The sequence below is a fragment of the Vigna unguiculata genome, chromosome 3 (genome assembly GCF_037176805.1).
Source record: "Vigna unguiculata cultivar grain cowpea cultivar isolate G323 ecotype 2 chromosome 3, ASM3717680v1, whole genome shotgun sequence".
NCBI classification, from domain to species: Eukaryota; Viridiplantae; Streptophyta; class Magnoliopsida; order Fabales; family Fabaceae; genus Vigna; species Vigna unguiculata.
Window position 1 is genome coordinate 23,262,128 of NC_140794.1, and position 21,578 is coordinate 23,283,705.

The following is a 21,578-nucleotide window of genomic DNA, read 5'->3' on the forward strand; positions in this document are numbered from 1 at the left end:
GCTGCTGCTGCCGCCTTTGCTAGGGTTCCATAGCGTGACCAGTCTCACGTTCAGCTTGACCATTTTGGCTCACATAAGTATTCCCAACCCACACTTTTCCATCTCTGGTCCTGTTCCCGTGAGTAGTGTTAGAGCTTCGGTATTAAACACCCTCTGTTCACTTTTCCAGCTCCGTAATCTTCTCCTAGGGTTGTGGTGTTCCGTTGTTCGGTGTCGAGGTCTTAAGACTAGCTCATTTGGGAAGTTAGGAATTTTTGTTCAAGTATGTTTCTTACATGTTTTGCCACTGTTTTATGCTTTGTACGGGTATGGTGCCTTTGCGAAATATTAAATGCATGTATGCTGTTGTTTGGGGTGTGGTTGGATGATTGTGCAGGGTGATCAGTGACGAGACCTGACGATCTCGCCCAGGTGACCAGGCCTCACCCAGGCGAGACTTGTAGAGACAGACCCAGACTCGCGCTCGAGCTCTCGCTCAGGCAGAGAACTTTCGTTTGAGCGAGACACCATCTCGCTTAGGCGAGAGAGGCTCGCCTAAGCGAGGACGCGTGGGGGTTTGAGGTTTGTTGCTGTAGGCATAGCTCAGGCGAGGAAGCCTTTCTTTTGGGCGAAGGACATACTCGCCCAAGTGAGTAGCGGCTCGCTTAAGCGAGAATCCGCGAGCCTCGTAGGGTTTCCCTAATGACAGTCTTGCCTAAGCGAGACCTTGTGGCTTGAGCAAGACTGGCACGAGATTACTTTATATAACTTTACCTTTTATGTTGTTGGGGCCTTAAGGGTATGTTTGGCTTGTTATGCTTTACCTTGGGGTATGAACTGGATGAATTGAGTGACCTTGTATAAGTGAGAGAGAATTATGATTCATGAGTCTTAATATGAGGTGAACATGTTGTTTGTATGGGGTGATTCATGGAATTTGAAACGATGGATTTGGTATGGCTTTGACATGGGATATGAGGGAATGTGGATCAATAAATGTGGCATGGTGCTGGTAGGAAATACAAGTGAGAATGGAATTGTGAAGGTTGTCATGATATACATACATATATATATATGTGTGTATGTATATATATATACATACACACACATATATATATATATATATATATATATATATATATATATATATATATGTATATATATATATATATGTGTGTGTGTGTGTGTGTGTGGGTGTGTGTGTGTGTGTATGTATATACCTGTGCATGTTAAATAGTATTGGTTTGATTATGATTGGTCCATGTCAGTGTGTAATTCCTTGGAGCCTCTAGGTGGGACTTTCAGGGTCGTGCTTCAGTGGTCGGGACGTAATTCCATGGCCCATGTTAGTGGGTGTTCATGGTGGTGCCCCATTTATATGGTATGGTAAGGATTCAAGGTAAGGTTGCATCCTGACACTCTAAGGAGTCAGTTAGTCTCACTTAGAGCGGACTGACTCTTGTGGTGAGAGTAGCAGGAGGCCTGAAACTCATTAAGGGCTAACCTTGTGTGTGAGGGAATTGATTCATTGCAACACTTGTAACACATAGCTCGGGGGTGAGCAGAGGTATCCACCACAAGTGCAAGCATCCGCTGAATCCGACCAGATTGTATGTATTCGGATGAGTCGAGTTGAGTCTTAGTGTATTGGTTTGAGAGTCATAGCATGTTTGGATGTTTTGTGTATTGATGATTGTGAAAGTGTATCAGATTGCTTGATGAAATTGTTTTATGCTCTAGCTTACCCTACTTTTATTGTTGTGTGTTCTGTTGTATGGTACTCTCTTTTGCGATGATCATCAACTTATTGATGTGAGCAGATGCGAGGAACACCCGTGGTCAACAAGGAGGTGGTGGTTCCGCTGCTTAGTCTTTGGATTAGCTTCTGTCTTTGGGCTTTTCATTTAGGGCTAAGGCCCATGTATTGTTTTCTCTGTAGATTGGTTTAAGTCTTTATCACTCTCTTACTTTACTTGGTACCTGGCATCGTGGTGTGCCGCTTTTATTCATCCTTTAAGTTTGGGATATTTGTATGAGTGACGTCATACTCTTTTATTCTCGCTTCTTATATTATTCAGCGTGACATGTCCTTTATTTAGCTTTATTAAATAAATGGGGTGTTACATTAGGAACTAGAAATGTTGTTAAGATCATGACTAAAAGTATGAATTAGTGGAGAATTATTGTATGAATCTTATGTGTGAGGGTAATTTCATGAACTTAGGCATTGAACTAGGAATTGGATGAATACGGGAAGATGAGAAATGAATGTATTACAGGTGGGAAAGGAACTTCCAACAGTAGAGATGTGTGGTGTTTCATTAGAGATTGAGTAACATGATGTGATGAGTATATGAGTGGGAAAACTGATCTGTTGAAACGTGAAAAACCAGTACTACGCAAGTATTGGTGTAGCACCTGGCGATAATAATAGACCCGCCAGACGAAAGCTACCAAAATAGTGGAACAATGGATCACGTGACACCTGGTGGTGAGAGTCGTCCCGCCAAGTGATACTTGTAAGATAGTGACATTAGAGGCGCTTGGCACCTAGCGACACATGTCCCCCGCTAGGCGGTCTGGAAGCAAGTTTCGCCTGACAGCTTTAGAGCATTGCCAAGCGATGATGCAAAGGCAGAAGCTTTGTTTGCTTTGGATGTGCGTGATCTACAAGGCTTTGGTGATACCTTAAAGGTCGGCTTGCTGGATGTTCCTTGAGTTGTGGCTCGGAACGTATCCTTTGAGTTATGGCTCAGGATAAGGGTTAAACACGTGGCATTCTTTGAGTTGTGGCTCAAAATGACATCTTTTGAGTTGTGGCTCGGGTTGGCGAGTGTTGCTGGTGTGAAAGTTGTGGCTCGTACAAATGGGTCCAGATAGATTGCCCTCCTTAGTATGTGGCTGACAAGTTTGGTAGTCTTAGGACGTTACGAACTTTGTTCATATTGGGAACTCCACCTGGCATTACGGAGTATGGTCCGTAGCTGGTTTCCCGCACATGTTCTACAAGTTGTGGCTTGTAGGTGTGACGGTAAGACATCTTGAGGTTATCATCTAAAGACGTAGATCACGGGTAACATGGTGGTGGCCATGTTGTATGAAATCAAAGGATGAAATTCCTTTGGTGTGCTTGTAATGATATATGCATATAAATATATATATATATATATATATATATATATATATATTTGTATATATGTTTCTTTTAACTGTTAGCTCACCCTATCTGCTCGTGTTTGGCAATGATCGTGTACGCGGTACACGGGAGCATATAATGTTGCAGGTGGATTTGGTGAGGCGTAGAGCCCGAGCGTGGGCTAGCTTGGGGAATTTTCTACACAGCTTTATTGTTTTTACAAATTTTAAGGGATTGAAATAACTAATGTTATCATAATTTGAGTTGTAATCGACTTTCTATATTTTGGTGAATTTTGAATAATTGGTATTGGAATAAATAAATTTTTTATTTTCTCGCATTTTGGGAAATGTTATTTCAATAACTGACATTTATGTATTACCTCTATTTTATTTTATTAAAAACTTGTAATATTTGGTCAGGATGTTACATCCTCTCTACTTAAGAATTTGAATGATTATTAGAGCGTCAGGATAACTGCCAAGACAATCCTTACTTCAATGCATACACTACCACAACCACTACTAATCCTCCTTGGGTTAGCATAAACCAATCTCAACTCAGTCTCATATAAACAATCTCATATCATATACTCATCATTCATAATAATTACAAAGCTTCTATAATAACTAAAATACCACCCAATTTAACTCAAGAATACAAGTTTCAAGTTCTGACTTACTCGCCCAGCTACTGGCCCATGCTCGCCCAACAAGTAGCACTCCCCAACTATTGGTCCAAGTCTGGAAGTTTCTGAGTTGGAAATTTGCCTAGCGAGTAGCTCTCACACAACCATTGGCTCATGCTCGCCCAGTGAGTAACACTCGCCAAACCATTAGCCCAGGTCTGGAAGTTCCTGACTTGGAAATTTGTCCAGCGAGTAACACTCACCCAGCAAGTGTGCAACTCTGCAGAATTATACAAAAATTGATCTAACCTATTTTATGCATCTTCAGCCAGTCCATACCACTAAAAACCTAGTGCAAAGATCATTCAATTATCAAACATGAGTTCTATCAAATTTTTCATACCAATTGAATGCAAAACACATTTAAACCACCAGTTATTCTCAATTAACAGAAAACACACACATCTTCATTGTTTTCAACATCACAAGCTATCTCGTATATCATATACATCAATCAATCCCAAATTAAACATACTATGTATATTTCTCACAAATCTGAGTACTATGACAAAGAAATTAGCTTCCCTTACCTGGTATCATGCTTAAATAACTCTATAAATGTCAAACATCTATAACTCTATGGTATGCTCTATCTACACATAAAAACATCACAAGAACAATTATAGAGCGGAAACTTAACTTACGCGAACAGAGAAACTAATTGGTCCAAATTTAAGAGCTCACCAAGAGGATCAATCCTACGGTCTCGGTTCTTCAATCACACGAGCAGAAAGATAAAACTCTTAGAGAGAAGTCAAAAAGCTCTAGAAAATTGGTTTCTAGAGAGATGTTGTGTTTTAAAATAATGAAACTCGTTTATAACAATTTTATTTATACTAAAACCTTTTAATATTAAAATAATTGAGTCTCACTATTTTTAAACCACTATCACTTTTAAAATATCATTTTCTAGGGTTTTACAATATCCATAAATATTTTTCATATTTACTTTTTAATTTTACATAAAATTAATTAGAAGAAATAATTAAAAAAACTTTAAAGTATAATTTAAATTAATTTAAATAATAAAATATTAGTGTAAATAAATTTAATATTTTAAAAAATAAATTTAATTCAATTAGACTACACAATATAAATTTTAAAAAATTAATATTTATAAAAGTGATATATATATATATATATATATATATATATATATAATTTTTTAATAATTAACATTTCATTCATCAATAATTTGAATTTAACTATCTCATTTTTTTTGAAATTATGAAATAAAATTCATTAATAATGATAACCCGTTATTAAATATCTGCAAGTTAAGTTAAATATTATAATAATCATATTCCTGATGAATTAGTAAATATTCATTCAGACTACGAATTTTAATCACAAATATTTTTCTTTTTAAAAAAATATTGTTTGTGTAGGAAAAATTAGTAGACGATTCTTGAACTAAACACTTTTTTTTTTTGAACAAATAACATAAATATATAAAAAAAAAGAAGGATGAGAAATAATTGATTACAATAGTTGAGTTTAACAGAGAAGTAAATCTTGAATAAGATTGAAATTCTCCCATATTTTCTGAAATCATAGTTTTAAATGATGGTATAAAGATCGAACTTTTCTAATGAACTTACCATTTTTGTAATATAATAAAGAAAAAAAAATGGGAGAATTTAAAACTGACGAAATCTTGGAAGGCTATTAATTATGGTTGGTTTTATTCAAATAGGGACATGTTTATTATTTCCTCGGACAAAGAAGAAAGTGGTGCTTATCCTGTAATAATTTATAAAGCATGTCTTGGTAGGTAACCAATGTTTTTCTTCCATCACATCATCATCATATGGTGTTTCTATTTAATGTTTGAGTTGAACCATAAATGTCTCTTCATAAGGTTTCGGTTTTGTGTCCCATACAAGGTGCACATGATCTTTGTTTAATTTTTTACACACTTTTACTTCAGTTCTTATGCTTAATTTGATAATGTATTACATACAAATTAAAAGGGTATTGGATATATAAAAACAAAATAAAAAAATGTATAAAATAATTAATGATCAAGATAAAACTAAACGTTTAACTATATAGTTGAAAAAATACGGAAACTCATTCAATTTGTTTGTTACTTTATTTCTTCATGTCCTATTATTCTTCCAGGTGTCCTTGATATATTAATTAACAAATTTAAAAGGATGATAAGGACAAAATGATCTTTTGGGAGTGCTAGGACCATTATATTTTATATAATATTTTTCATCAATACCAACCCAAATCCATATGAGTATTTAAGTTGACTTATTTTCACTAACAATAACATTAATAAGATAATAAGATTCGGGTTGGTGATCGATTCATAGTATCTCATAAATTACATAAATATTTCAAAGTAAGTTACCAACTACCAACACTTTTCACCTTCTTAATCTACCACAATAACGGTTCTAAGTTTAGTGTAAAACTCGATGAACAAAGATTTTTTGAGTTTCTTAAAAATTCAACATCTATGTTGTTAGAAAATTTGCATATGTAGTTAAGAAAGTTAATGGTATAGAATTTGAAACATTGTGAATTACGTTAAGAAGCCTAATGTGTGTGTGTATTTTCACTTATGAAGCAGATATTAGCAAAAAAAGGAAGAAGGGGTAGTTGATAAGTTAAAAGTGAAGCATGAGTGGGTATGAGAGTCATATTAGTAGTGGCAAAAACAACCTAACTTGGCCTTTCAGATACAAATTAGATAACCACTATCCTTGTTCTACAAGTTTTATTCAAAAATTGTGTTTTTAGAGTGTCTTATAAGCAAATTAACAAGTCTACACATAGCAGTTAGTTGGCTGAGTTTGTTGGTTTCAGAACTTAAGATTTCACGTACATTTGGTTTGTTTTTTTCAAAATTGTTTTGTTTTCTTTCAAAAAAAGTTCTCTTCCTAAGCTTTTTGATCGAATATTTTCAATTTCATGTTAAAATAAGCTAATACAAACACACACCCCTTTTGATTGAGAATAGAAATTTTCCCAACATAAATTTGAGTTTAGATTATCTGTAAGGGATTGATCTAATATATTCACTAGTCTCATACGATTTAAGAGTTGAAGTCAAACGTAATTTAAGTATTTATTTATCATTTTTCTTCCGTTATCTGAAATATTTGTTAAAGACAAAATTATGACAAAATTTCACACTTCAAAACAGACAAAATCTAAAAAACATAGTGAGTGATCCTAATTATAATGTCAGATTTATGGTTGGGACAAAAACTAAATTTGTGATTTGAAGAATAATCATAAAGTCATCTCTTAAGATATTAATTACTTTGTGATTTAGATCTATACAGCACTAATATTGTATCTCATTGTTAAATGATTTCAAAATACTCATCAAAACTTAGCTATACATAGCAATATCATTAAATTCAACCCACATAAAATTGGGTCATGGAAAATTAAATGTTGCAATTAGAAGATAACCCCATTAAGTGAAAAAGTTCAGTGAATGGAATTAAGGCAACAAAAAAAAAAGGGGTGAGGGATGAGTGGTTGATGGAGAATCAAAATTCACCAATTGGACTTGGCACTATAGGAATTGGACCAATCAATTGAATTGTCCAATATCATTTGCCGTAACCATTCTACTAAGAGGACTAGGCCCAAGCTTCTTTCTCCTAATACTCCTCTTCCTAATAACTTCCATTTGATTTCTTCTTCTAATCTGCATCATTGCCTCTTCCTCAATCACAAACCTTCTCATTAGAACATCATCGGTCAATGATTTTCCCCTGAACACTCTCCTTCCCTCTGTGCTAAGCCTAGCACCAGGACTTCTTTCATGTGCAGTTTGCAATGGCTTTGATCTTGGGTAACTATTGCTTCTTCTGGGTGGTGCCTCAGCTCTCAAAATCTCATTGTATGAATACATAGGTGCACAGAGACAAACCCTTGTGAAGGACGTTGCAACCTTTAAAGAGGCACATTTTCTTAGCTTGTTCTTGTTAGGACTTGGTGTAGGAACCTGAGGGGATTTTGGCATTGATGCTGTCTTCCATATGGTGGAATTAGCTGCGCGAATTTCTGCGGATTTCGAAATACTTTTCCATAGACTAGTCACCTCCATTGCTCTTTGATACCAGGGCTTCCTGCAACTTGAAAAAAAAAAGTGCTTATTATGCCTGAGTTATTGAGATGATGATGCAGCAGCTTCTTGGTTCATGAATCACCACCATACCCTTAACTACATTCATTTCTCCAAAATAGCATGCACAAGTTATATTGTACAATTGAATGTTTTAGCTCTTTCACCACCTTAAGAAACCATTTGGAGGGTCATGTTTAAGCCTTGTAACAGATTTAATCTAAACTGGGGATTTCCAAATTTAGGCTCACTATTGAAAAAGCTAAAAAGAAAGCCAACCAGAGAATTGACTTTCCTATAGGCATGAATGATGCTGATTTTGGGGTTGGTTGGTCAAATTCTTAACATCATTGAAAGGCAGAGGTTAAACTTGGTCTGCACCACATCTTTGACTAGTTCAAGGCTTAAGAAGGAATACTGTAAGCATTTTCTCAAACAAGTAACCAACGCAATGATCGATATTGTTCTGGTACACCCAATAGTCTCGGTTGGTGAATGTGAATGATCACAGACTTTATATGAGAGAAACATTTACTAGTAAGCAAAGTAGAATAGAGTGTGTGAGTGTGTTGAAGTGAGTGAGGATATATACATAACATACCTTGAGTTTGAATCGTTCTTTGGATCTTGCATGAACAAAGAAAAGTGAAAGTATGAGAGAGTTGGAGGAAGGGAGCAAAGTATTTTCATTTGTGAAGAGAGTGAAGAAGAAGGAGAAGGAGAAGAAGAAGAAGAGGGTTTTGGTGAAGTTTGTGAGTGTACTAAGATGGGGTTGGCAACGTGGTTCTTTCCTTTTCTCCCATTCTTTATTGTAACACAACCCTTTTCTTTTGCTTTGGCAGCCATGATGCCTTGTGATTCTGAGTGAGAGAGAAAGAGATTTGAAATTTCAAAGCAAAGTAAAAATGTTTCTACTTTTAATGTAATTACCAAGGTGGCCCCTGCCTCTTCAAAAAGAAAACAATACCCTTATTTAATTCATCACTTTCTTGTGCCTTAATCATATTTTGCCCCTAATCTTATATCATTGCTACCAAGAGTTCATCACTCACCCAATTAATTGCTCTAAGACATGCTTGCCCTGCCTTTATCACACAAAAATCATTCCTTTCAAACTCAACTCATTCTTCATATAATATAATTAACCTCATCATAACTGCACCAAAATTTATTAACCAAACTCTCATTAAGTAAACCTATTTCATTTCTTGTTAAGCCTTTGTGTGGAAAATGCTACTGATTTTAGAACAATAATATTTTAACAACATTCTCTTATAATTTGAAATGACATCTTCTATAAATTTTGAAATATAAAAAAATAGAAAATCATTTAAAAGATGTCATTTCAGATTATAAAAATTGTCAAAATTAGTTATAAAAATTATTTTCTCTAATTCTAACTTGGTAAGACAGAATAATTAGATTTTTCAAAAGGTGAAAACAGCAGTCAAGTTGAAATTTGTTTAAATAGTTAATATAGATTTTCTATTTTGAATTTTTGAATCAATTGTTTTAATAAGATTTTAAGTTTGAAGTTGGAGAAGGTATGAAAAGATTTATAGAATAAGTGAGTGGATCATGATTAGGCTCTTATATTAATCACTAAATGATGTTGTTTGATATATAGTGTGAAACTTGCACACGCTTGAGAGATAATTTAATGGTAGAAATGTGTTATATGGCTTTCACGTATTATTTCCCTAGCTGGCATCACTCATTCTTCTAACATGTTGAGATTCAATGCAAGGAATTATAACATGGATGTCTTTTTCCATAAATTTAGTCAACATCATGTTAACATGTTTTTTTATCCTTCAAATCTCAACTTGAGTTAATTACTTTTAAATTGTATTCATATTATTTTTTCATGTCAAATTTCAGCTATTCCTTGTATACCCTTTTATTGAAAATGCTCTAAATTTTTATAAATTCTTGATATTGGTTTTTATTTTGTATGAATGAAAAAATTGGAGGGTATGATCCAAAATTAAAATGATATTGCCCCCATAAATCTTTTAACTCCATTGAAGAAGGGTCAACAGAAGTTGCATGAAATTGCAGCTATATGGTATTTAATTCGTTGCCTCAACAAATGTATCCTACTCCTATATATCACAATCACATTTGTTCCAATTCAAAGTATATCTAGAAAAGGAGCTATAATTTCCTTTCATGTGGATATCACCATTTGAAAACGCTCTGTGTCATGCATACACTAAAGGACCCATATAATTCTAATAACTCTGAACTTGTGCTGTGCAATTATTACACAAGCTCCTTCATCTTTTCTGTACATGATGATAATGGTGACATTCGAAGAAAGGGTTTATCTTCTTTGCTTGCCCCAAAAATGGGGTTACATTAATTCTTCACTCTACAACAATTTGAACCCTTTCACATATGCTATACAAAAATCATATCTGCATCATATTATATTTGGAACACTTAATCTAAACTTTTTGGAATTGAGATTAATTAAGCTTTAACTAAAATTGTTGATTGAAATCGGTTTTCAAAGCATTAGTAGATGTTAAAGATTTTAAATAGATAATATACATGCATGGTAATTTAAAAACTGAAAATCCAATATGGTTACAATTATTTTGCCACTTGATGTATTAGAATATTAATTTGTTGTTAAAGGTGTTGTGGTGCGACGTATTTCTATCCCAAGACTCCAAAAGGCTGCAAAAAAGAGAAAAAGACATTATGATTGGAGATGTTGGTTGGCATCTTGGCAATTTGTTTTCTACAAAGATTGTTAATTAGTCACAAACGCAAATTAATTAACTTGCAACTTCTCATGAAAATGTATGCTGATATTTGGTCTCAAATTTGGTATTAAGAATTCCATATCAAGTTAACAAAACCTTACCCTACTATTTGATTAGCCTGTAATCTAAACATTATTATTATTATTATTATTATTATTATTATTATTTATGAGTGAGTGGGAGGGGGTCAAAAAGAAGAGGATTCATTCAGACATCTTTTGCTTTTTGTACATTGTAGACCATGGAAATGATTTTCTTCACTTTGGATTGGAACAAAGACCTTCTAATTTAAAGCACAAAGAGATGCTGCTAATGCGTTATGGCGTCTACACCTTTGCCAACTTTACAGGATTTAAGGTCGATATATATATTTATAACAAAACCACTTTCAATTAATAAACGCAGTAAAACAAAACAAAAACGTGACAATTTTTCCCTACCTGATGTGATGGAGTAGTAGAAATTCTGTAGTATCTTTTTTATTGACTTTCTAGTTTTCATTTGCAAGTGTTCTCTTATTTTTGTCCTTTACTTTCTCATCACTAACATTGCTTTACAAGTTTTGATCCTTTCATTGGCTTGGCTCCGGTCAATTCTTTCAGAAACTACCACAGATACATATTACTGAACAATCTTCAGGAACAAATATTCTTCCCAAATTAATAATAGGAAATGCATTTAAGTAATTATAAATATATATCAATTTTCACATTTGCCTTATTTATTTTTATGGGTTTTTATTCGCATCACTTATAATATTTATTGGTATACCTTTCTTTATTTTACTCCTTTGTCTTGTTTAAGAAGTACATCGAAGTAGGTGCAAATATAAATAAATATATATATATATATATAATAAAATATAATAGAATATAAAATATTTACGATATCTCAATTTTGATTTTCTTATTCTAAAATAATAAGTAATTTCTAAAATTAAAAGATATTTTTAAAAATAGAAATATTTCTTGAAAAACTAATTTAAATAAAGAAGATGTAAAATAAATATTTTTAACAAGTCATATAATAAATCTTAAAAGAAACCAAGTAAACTATGAAGTCGCCTTACAAAAGTTTGTTATTGAATCCGATGATAATAAATTTGGAAGTGGTTTGAATAAAGTTGAAGTTGACCAACGATGTTATCTTCAAATTATTAGAAAGTTTTATCAACTTGATGTCAATATGAGCAAGTTGCAATATTTCCTCAATATTTCCTCTACATATCTTTGGATTACATAAAACAAAGTTAATGTGCATTTTTCACCCTTAATTGCATTTTACAAAATTATCAATCAGTAATTATGTTTGAATGAATCGAAAATTATCATCATGTTATTTTTTATGAAAATAAAATCATAAAATCATAATTATTGATCCAAAAAATTTTCTTTTCCAAATGTAGATATAGTCTAGAGAGAATCTTAACTAATATTTTTTTTGTATATTACTTTATTTTTACTTGCGTCCTTCTCTAAAAAGATATATATTTAAGTAATGATAAATACATACATTAACTGTCTTATCATCTTATTTTATCTTATGTCATTCGTTCTTTTTTTTGTCATATAATTTATTACATTTATCATTTTATATTTGTACTTTACTTTTTCGTTTCTATTTCTCTGTTCTTTGAAAATGTATTTAATTATAAATATATCAAATTTTATATTCATTTTATCTGCATATCATGTTCATCGTTCTTTCCCATGACGTCATATTATCACTAATTTTTTTCTTTAAGTTTTTATCTCTCATTTTCAGTCGAAATCCAACCCAAAATAGGATAAATGTTGATTTTTGTTTTTCCAGTTGTTGATGATTGTGTATTGGTCAAAGTGGTTATCAATAATCAAAAGTGTGACAGATGATAGAAGATGGCAAAGGTAAGTCATGTTTGGTTGTAAGGAGGAAAAAACGATAAAAGTAGAAAAAGAAAGCACAGATGAAATAGTATAAGGATGAAATTGAACTAAATAAAACAAGACCAGGCATATGCAAGAATATTATTATAGAATCCGACATCTGATGATGCAAAACTAAAATCAAATGCATTAGTTGGCGACCACTGCAAAGCCAAGATATCATGATGACGTGTTGGACACAGTAACACACCGTTTCAAAGACATGTTTGAGTTTCATTGCTGCATTGAACAAATCCAAAATAAACGACATCTAATGACTTACAAGACAATGATGTTGTATTTAACTCCTGTAGCTGCATAAATTTCACATGAAACTCAAAGTATAAAAACCACATGTATGCTGAAGACTACACATGTCCAGATATTCGTATCCTTGTCGTCTTATGTGTCCATGTCGTCTATGTTCATGACAATGTTCATGACAGCAGCAGTTAGTGAGAATCAAATTTAAAAACGGTTAAAAGAGGAGAATTTAGTGCCTTTGAGAGCAGTTCGTGTACATGTAATTGGTGCCATAAAATTTAAATATTGTTTCTTTTGCATTTTGCAAGAAGCTATTTCCACAAGTAAATACGACCAAATAATTATATATGAATAAATCCAAAATTCTCCTTAATAAACCGATTTTTTAAATTTAGATGTAAGATCCTGGTCTTAATCTTACCAAACCGATTTTGCATAATTGAACTAAACTTATTGAAGTTCACTTTCATAGGAATAAGTACAATTTGGATTGTTGTACATGACTCTCCCCTTTCAATCAAATTAAAAACAAAATGTACAAGTAAAAACTAAATTGAATTTTCTTTCATATATTGATGAAATTTGAAAAGTGTTCCCGCATCCAAACCCAGTTTGAAAATGGGTGTGAAGTATAAGATCCGAAAATCAGAATTGAACTAGTTCCTTCTTCACCTATTAAGTATAACATTTGTCAACTTATGAGGGAGAGAAAAGGAGCTATAAATAAATCACGTAGCCACTTCAGATTGAGAAGTTTAGCTCAGTGATTCTCAGATTCCCCTGAGCATTTCTTGCTCCAACCTGAACATGCTTTGCGCTCCCCACGTTTTCTTTTGTTCTTGGGGATGTTCACATCGTTATACACATAGGGCTTCATGGCTGATTGTTCTTGAGGCACTGTAGTGTGTGTTGCTGTATTAATATCTGACATGGGGACAGACACAAGATTCAGATTTTCTTCCCCTTCACCTTTCTCCCAGTTCTGAAGGTGACTCACACTTTTGAAGGTGTGTTCATCAGTTTCTGCTACTTCATGTATCAACACATTGTCCACCATCTGCGACCATACATGTCAAAAAGCAAAATAGAAAAAACCTCAGATAGCAAAAACGCTTAAAAAGCCACAGTGGCCACTAGAGAGCAACTATGTTACAAGATTCTAACATTAACAAATGTTTAGCAAATGAACAATACAGATCAGTTGACACAAAAAGATGAAAAGAGAGCTTTTTCTATTGAATTTTATATCAAACACTTTTCAAGCCATCATCTGGAAAGGAATTGGCAGAATTATAGGAAGAACTAAAACTGTATTTACACAGGTTGAAGAAACTTACATCATCACACGAGTCCATAGCCAGGGCTGAATGGAAGGTGACATCAGCAGCAGACAATAAGCCAACGGTACTCTCAATTATATCAGGAACCATTGGAACTTCTCCATAACTTGACACAACACTATGCATAACAAAATCTCCAATGTCAAAGTCAACTCCGTGCTGAATTGAATTATAAATAACCCCAACAGACGCTGCATCTCCATTCCCTGCAGAGATTGTAGGGCTTTGGGCAGAACTAGTCTGCACATCACCGTGAGGAAGAAGACTCAGATTTTCTGATGAAGAAAACTTTGATGCATTTTTTGACATTATTGCATCAACATCACTCTTCAGCTTGTGGACCCTACCATGTAGATTGTCTATTGCCCAAAGAAGCTGCTCTAACGAAGCATCAGTTTCACTGAAATCCAAGAAAGGTTGAACTTCCCCAGTGCCAAACCTATCTGTTGCATCAGCATGTGGCTCTATGATCACTGCACCAAAAGAGAGTATAAAAGCATCAGCCGTGAATCAGATGCAAGTCAAAATGTGATTATGAGACAAATGACGGGTAGACTAGAACTGCCAATAGTCAAAACAATGAAAGATAACTTTACACATAACCATTGACTGACAAGCTAATGGTGTTGAATTGATTAAAACAGTTTTTTTTTCTTTTGTAACCCTATCTCCTTAGGGAAAAGAATGCAATAGATGCTAATGACATCACTGATGATTTAACATTGGACAGCAGCAAGACATTAGGTATCATTTCAAGAGAAAATTTCTAACCTGGATTACCAAAATCATCAGCCAAACCACCGTCATGATCAGACTTTTTACTCTCTACAATATAAGTAAAGAAAAGAGTCACACATCTCCAAAGAATGGACAAGTGATTGGTAAACAGCATGAAAAGATAAGAAAATTAGGTATCAAGATAAATGAGCTGTACCAAGATAGGAGAAAATGTAATGATGTGACGTATATGATCCAATTTCAGTTGTCTCTTCAACTTTCTTCCTTTTTCTTCTCTTGTTGGCTTTATTTCTACGATGTTCACCCAAAAATGGCAATGACTTTGAACCAAACTCTTCTATGGAAAATTGATCAGGTGTTGTATGTTTACCCTTGTCATATTCTGCAAGCTCTTTACTATATTTTAATGCTAGTGAGTCAATTTCCTTAATTCTAAGTTCTGTCCATTTGCATCGCCACGTTAGAGGTCTTATAAAGTTCCTCCAATGATCGGTCAACTTCCTCTTCCTACAGTTGCACAGCAAAAACTTAATGTATCTATCAAACAAAAAACACCCATGTACATGCTTCACCAAATAACCAGGTAATGTGGTATGCCACATTCCCAACACCAATTCCAAATTAGCTTATGGAAGCATGGTTTGATCATTAATGATCTCCAAAGAAGACATTAATGATGACAGACCACACAAACAGTGGTGATAGGTTTTCCAATACCAATCTTCAATAGATGCAGACCACAAATTCTTTGACTAAGAGTTATTACTATAACTATATTAGATGAACAATTATCTGGATTTAATAAAGTGCATTTAATATCTAAGGAGTTCCATGAAGGCAGAGTGGGAAAATAACCTATGCTCTTACTGAAACATCAAACCAACACACAATAAACAACTGGAACCTTTAAGTTTCACACTAACACTCTTTTAATAATGATTACTAAAGTAGTGCGCAGATATGTTAAGATTTCTACTTGCTAAACACCCACTACCTAATTTGAACCTTGAGTTCATAATATGAATTGTATACGTAACTTTAATCAATCTTCAACTATTTCAAATGACCTGGGTTCATTAGATATTGGTGCCAAAATTATGTGCAAGCAAATGAATTTAAAATTTACTTCTTTGGAAGAAAAGTCACCTCATTGGAAATGCAGAACCATCAAAAGCATCTGTTAAACCACCACTATCACCTAAGAACTCAGACTCCACTTCAGCATCACTGAATCTAGAACCATTTTCAGCATCAGACGTAGTGTCAGCAAACGAACTTGAATAGTCAGTTGCATCAGGGTCCTCACTTTTGTTGGATGCAAAATCACCCTTGTTTGCCCAACTAACTATATCGACTTCTGTGTCCTCCAAGACTTTTGTAGTATTAATTTGTTCATCTAGAAAGGGCTCCACCTTAATGATGGGTTTCTCACAGTGACCCATGTTACTCAAGCCCTTATATTGCACCTTCTTTGCAACTTATAAAGTGGATTTTGATTCACTCTTTCTATAATTATAGAGTAGGAAGGGGTGAGTAGGGACATGAGGTTGTCTTTCAGAAACTTAGCTCCATTTAAAGTTTTCCTGGTCAGGTTCAGAATGTTCAGATACATGAGCAAATTCAACTAATAGAAAATCAACTCATTACATGAACTGTTGAAATTGATACATAGAAAATAACAAAAAAAAAAAAGAAAAGGATAGCAGCTTCTACCACGCAAAAAAGAGTATAAAGTCTAAATTTTCAAAGGATTTATGCTTAATTAAGACAGGGTCCTAGCCCCTCCATAGTTTCCTAAGGATATAGCCCATTTTCCTCTCAAAATACTTACTTACAGCCAAAAGCCTCATTAGAAGTTCAGAATCTATGCGTGTGCGCGTAAAACTATATCACAGAATAAAGACACAAATGAAAAGTAAATAAAACAAATTGTTAACCAATAGTGTTCAAACACGCATTACGAAAAATCCAAAAACAAAGTCCGCAGTGCCATAACAGGTTTTTGATGATATACTATAGTTAAAAAATCTTGAAATCAATATAAATTTAACATTTAAAAGACGAGATTTAAGAAGTGATAAAGCATATATAATCTATTCGAAAAATAATAGGTTAGTTACTCTCACTTTTTTAAATAGAAAATCCCTTCAAAAAGATCTTGTATTTAAATATGCACTCACACCCGCGCACAAAAAATGGTAACTTTCAAATTCCATTTGAAACTTTAAATCCATATTTCTTCCCTCTCTAAATAAAACCAGCAGTTACTTAAGCAGAAATAACCATAATCACGAATAAAGGAAGGGGAAAAAACTGCAAGAAGAGTTACTCACACAGAACAAAACAGAGTAAACCGCAAGGTGATCACGGATATAAAAATACTCCAAACTTCAACAACACGAGAAACTCACCATAAATCTCAGTATCGGATATTACCAACATCTAAAACCTCACCACCATTCACTACACACAATTAACTCAATGCCACTGAAATTAAAAAAAAAAAAAAACGAAGCATCGGCAATTGCAAAACAACACAGAGACTCAGACAAAGCACAGACATCAACACACAAACACCTTCAGTAGAAGTAGAATAAGAGCACCGCAACGGGAAAAGTAACGAAAGTGTGTAGAAGTGAAGGTGTAATGGAAGTTGAAGAGGCGAAACTGGACGTGCATGTGGTGACAGAGAGTGTGGAAAGTGAAAGAGAGGTTGAGAGAAAGTACCAAGAGAATGAAGAGAGATTGAAAATGGCGAGTTGGCGGCGTGAAGAGCAACAACAGAGTGAGTAGTGGCAGCAGCAGTAGTTAACGTTATAAACCTAGGAAGAGTGGAAAGGAAACACAGGTTGCCGCTATTTATATATTGGAACTTGCCGTTCCTTGTCTTCACACGTGTCCGCCGCTACCCTAACAATTGCACGCTTTTATTACCATTCTCTTCTTCAACTTTACTTTACTTTTTTTTTTTACTTAATCTTTAACTTGATCAATTTCGCAAATCCTTATTTTAGGTTTCTTAGGGTTTAAATTAATTTTAAATTTCAAAATTTATGTTTTAAGTGTTCTTCTTAAATTTGTTTGATATGAAAATACGACTTTAAAAGTAAAAAGAGTCAAAATTGAATTTAATATGAATATTGACCGTACAAAATTAAATTATTTTACATTATTATAGAAAAAATTAAGTTGCATTCCATGTTAATATTTTATTTTTAAGAAACCGTTTCAAATAAAAAATAATTGCATTCTCCAAAAATTGATGATTAGTGTTAGATTTTTTAGATGAAAGAAGATGGTGACAAAAAATTTTAAGCACGGTTTTTTTATTCTTTATATTGTTTTTAAGTTGTATTAAAAATTAATATAATTATACTAAATTTTAAATGATAATATATTATAATTATGTATAACTATAAACATATAATTTTAATCAATAAATTAAAAAATACTAAAAGAGAATTATTAATTGAGTAATCTTTACGTAATAAATTAAATTTAATAGTGGATAGTAAATTAAATTTAATAGTGGATATGTACGGAAGTGAACGAAATATATAATTTTTATTCGAAGATAAAATATTTAATAATATTTTTAATATTGAAATGAATTAAATATTATTTTCAATATTAAAAAGAATAATAATATATAAATTTTAAAATTACATTTTTTTTATCTATTAAACTAAGTTCACATTCAAAAAAAATGTAACAATAAAAGAAAAATCACATTTCAGGATGGGTTGTAAAGAAATCTTGCTAGTATTTTATTTTTTCAAAAGACCAAAAAAGTAAAATTTTGCAAGAATGTGAATAAAGAAGGTTTGATGGAAAAGTATCTTTCCAAATGATAGGTGTCCATGAAATGGATAAAAAGGTAAGTTCTTATCAATGAAAGCTCTTTTGGTGGAAAAGTTAGATATCAAAGATCCATTAATATTATGTTAAAAATGAAATGCCCTCTTTTACCTAATTTTGATTACTTTATCATCTCGCTTGTATGTGAGGTTTTGTTTGGAGCATTCATTTTAAATTAATATTTGCATACACAATGCAAATATACATAGTTGTTAGTTGAATTAATGATAGAATGTTAATAAGTCTAGAGTTTGTATGGAATCCTTATCTTGAGTGGATTTCGTGGATTTATAGTTCAAAACATTTTCTTCATTATTATTTCTCAAATAATCATTCATTGAAGACATAGTTCGTGGGATATTGAAAAAACATTACTAATGACAATGAACATGCATTTTGTAACATATGACTATTAAAATAATTTAATTTTAATGTTTGTAACTCGTGTAAGGGAACAATGCCCTAGTGTATTCTTTTTGTTGGGTCCATGTTGTTCAATATTTTGTAACTCCATTGATTCAGTCTAAATATTGCTAAGAGAGTTTATGGTTGACCTATGAACATATTCTGCAACACATGTTTTTGTGACAACATTAATAGTTGGTTGAAACTTCTAAATTAAATTTTGTTGATTTGATTCTTTCTGATTTTGATCCTTCACTTGTTTCTTGGAATGTTCCCTTCCAGACTGTATTCCTATAACCTATTCATTGAGCATTAAAGAGTTAAATCAGATAACGGTGTACAATTTGTGATTTTCTGTTGAGGATGTTTGTCTTTACATATGAAGACTTCGTCCTCTTTAGTTGCAATAACAACTTTCTTCTGATTCTTACATTTGAGGCATACAAACTGTTGTTGTTAATTTGATCATCCTTGGTAGTAAAAGAAAAGAATGGGTTTCCTGAAATTGACAACAACATTATGAAGTAGTGCAAAATGAATAATAGTTATTTCATTAACAAATAAAAACATATGATGTAATGCAAAATGAGTAGTAACCTATAAGGTTCATATATTTTTTCTATGCCTTATTTCGAAGTTGTTCTAAATTATTTGTTAGTAAATTGTTATTAGTAGGTATGAAAATGATTTTCTAAAATTGGAAGATAATTCATATTTAGCTCATAAGTTCATAAACCATCTTCAGTGACTAAATGTTATCATTCATGAAAGAGATATCATCTATATTGGCAAAACATTAGTAATAACATTGAAAATGAAATTTGTAACATGACTTTTCAAATTATTAAATGTTAATGTTTGTACCTCGTGTAGGGGAAGAAAGTAGCTGTGCATTGTCTTTGTTGGGTCCGTGTTGGTTAATATTAAATAGCTCTATTGATGGATATTGTGTACTGGTAAGACAATTGTTGGTTGACCTATCAATATATTCTACAGAACCTATTTTTGTGACGACATTAATACTTGTTTGAAAGTTTTGAATCAGATTTTCACGGTTTAATTCTTTGTCTGTACTTGTAGTAGGATTTGGTAGCTTCAAGTGTTGGTTCAAATCTTGACTTCCACAATGAATTTCTCTATCGTGATCATTCACCAATAAAAAACTTACATGACATAATAGTGCAGAATTTCTGGTTTTCCTTGTAGGATTGTTGTGCTATATGCATGATAAATTTGTCCTCTTCTTTTGTAGTATGAATTTCCTTCTGATTCTTGCATTTAAGGCACTAATGTTGCCTTTGTTAATTTTCATTCATCCCAGTAAAACAAAAGAATGGAGTTCTTGAAATTGACAATAAGCTTCAGTGGAATAATTACTAATTTAACAAATAATAACAAATGAAATTTTGTAGAATGAGTTACCAATGTGCTTGATATTTCCTTGTTTTTCATTGATTAAAACTTGTTATACATTAAATGGGTATAATTGATTCTTGTTAGTGTGTAACAAAATGCTTTTGCGATGTTCAAAAGTGTTTTTTGGGAAGTTCTTTCTACTTTTGTCATTGTTTCTTAGCGCCAATTGTTATATGATGGATAAAAATAGATTTCTACATTGGAAGTGGTCATGATGTAATGAATAGTAACTCAATCACTTATAAGAGTAAATTACATAATCAGTTTTACATTTGCTCATTGGAAGTTTTTCCTTTCTCATGAGCATTAAGTGCATGTCAATTCAGTTAATAAATGCATGTCTTGTGAATGAGTGTAAAACTTTTATTTGCATGTAGGAGTAAATAAAGTAATGACTTGTACAATAATCTATTTTGAAGCTTCTGACATGAAAACATAATGGTCTCCATTTAAAGTTATCATGGTAAAGTTGTATAATAGATATTTATCTTTTAAAAGTTTTTCCTTTCTCATGAGCATTAAGTGCATGTCAAATCAGTCAATAAATGCATGTCTTTTACAAGAGTGTAAAGTTTTTATTTGCATGTACGAGTAAATAAAAAAAGACTTGTACAATAATCTAATTTGAAGCTTCTGACAAACATAATGGCCTCCATTAAAAGTTATAATGGTTAAGCTGTACAATAGGTATTACTATTTTCATTAAGTACATGTTCATTCAGTTAATAAATGCATATTTTTTTTATTGTAAAGTTTTTATTGCCATGATGAAGTAGATAACATAATGAGTTTTACCAAAATCCATTTTGCAGCTACTTATATAAAAAACTCAATACCTTCATATAAATTTCTTGTGGTGAAACTACAATTAAATAGATACATTCTTTTTTCCAATATGGAAAACTTTAAGTATGAGCATTAAGTGCATGTGTCGCAACCGAAATCATGACGGGACGGCGAACCAAAAATAAAATTTGCAA

General features: G+C 32.6%; 2 protein-coding genes across 3 annotated transcripts; both read right to left on the bottom strand.

Moving 5' to 3' along the window:
* Window positions 1–7,142: 7,142 nt before the first annotated feature.
* Window positions 7,143–8,771, bottom strand: LOC114177076 (Serine/Threonine-kinase). Of its 2 annotated transcripts, none has more exons than XM_028062308.2 (2): window positions 8,501–8,771; window positions 7,143–7,909 (listed from the first exon to the last, which is right to left on the bottom strand). In XM_028062308.2, the coding sequence occupies exons 1-2, from the start codon at window positions 8,743–8,745 to the stop codon at window positions 7,363–7,365; spliced, it is 792 nt and encodes a 263-aa protein (XP_027918109.1). In that variant the 5' UTR covers window positions 8,746–8,771; the 3' UTR covers window positions 7,143–7,362. The 2 variants fall into 2 exon arrangements, with proteins under 2 accessions (XP_027918109.1, XP_027918110.1); XM_028062309.2 differs by having other exon boundaries at window positions 7,143–7,903; window positions 8,501–8,767.
* Window positions 8,772–13,390: 4,619 nt separating this feature from the next.
* Window positions 13,391–17,771, bottom strand: LOC114175980 (elongation factor). The gene is made up of 6 exons (XM_028060853.2): window positions 17,647–17,771; window positions 16,066–16,502; window positions 15,116–15,426; window positions 14,953–15,006; window positions 14,179–14,654; window positions 13,391–13,898 (listed from the first exon to the last, which is right to left on the bottom strand). The coding sequence occupies exons 2-6, from the start codon at window positions 16,359–16,361 to the stop codon at window positions 13,602–13,604; spliced, it is 1,434 nt and encodes a 477-aa protein (XP_027916654.1). The 5' UTR covers window positions 16,362–16,502; window positions 17,647–17,771; the 3' UTR covers window positions 13,391–13,601.
* Window positions 17,772–21,578: the final 3,807 nt, after the last annotated feature.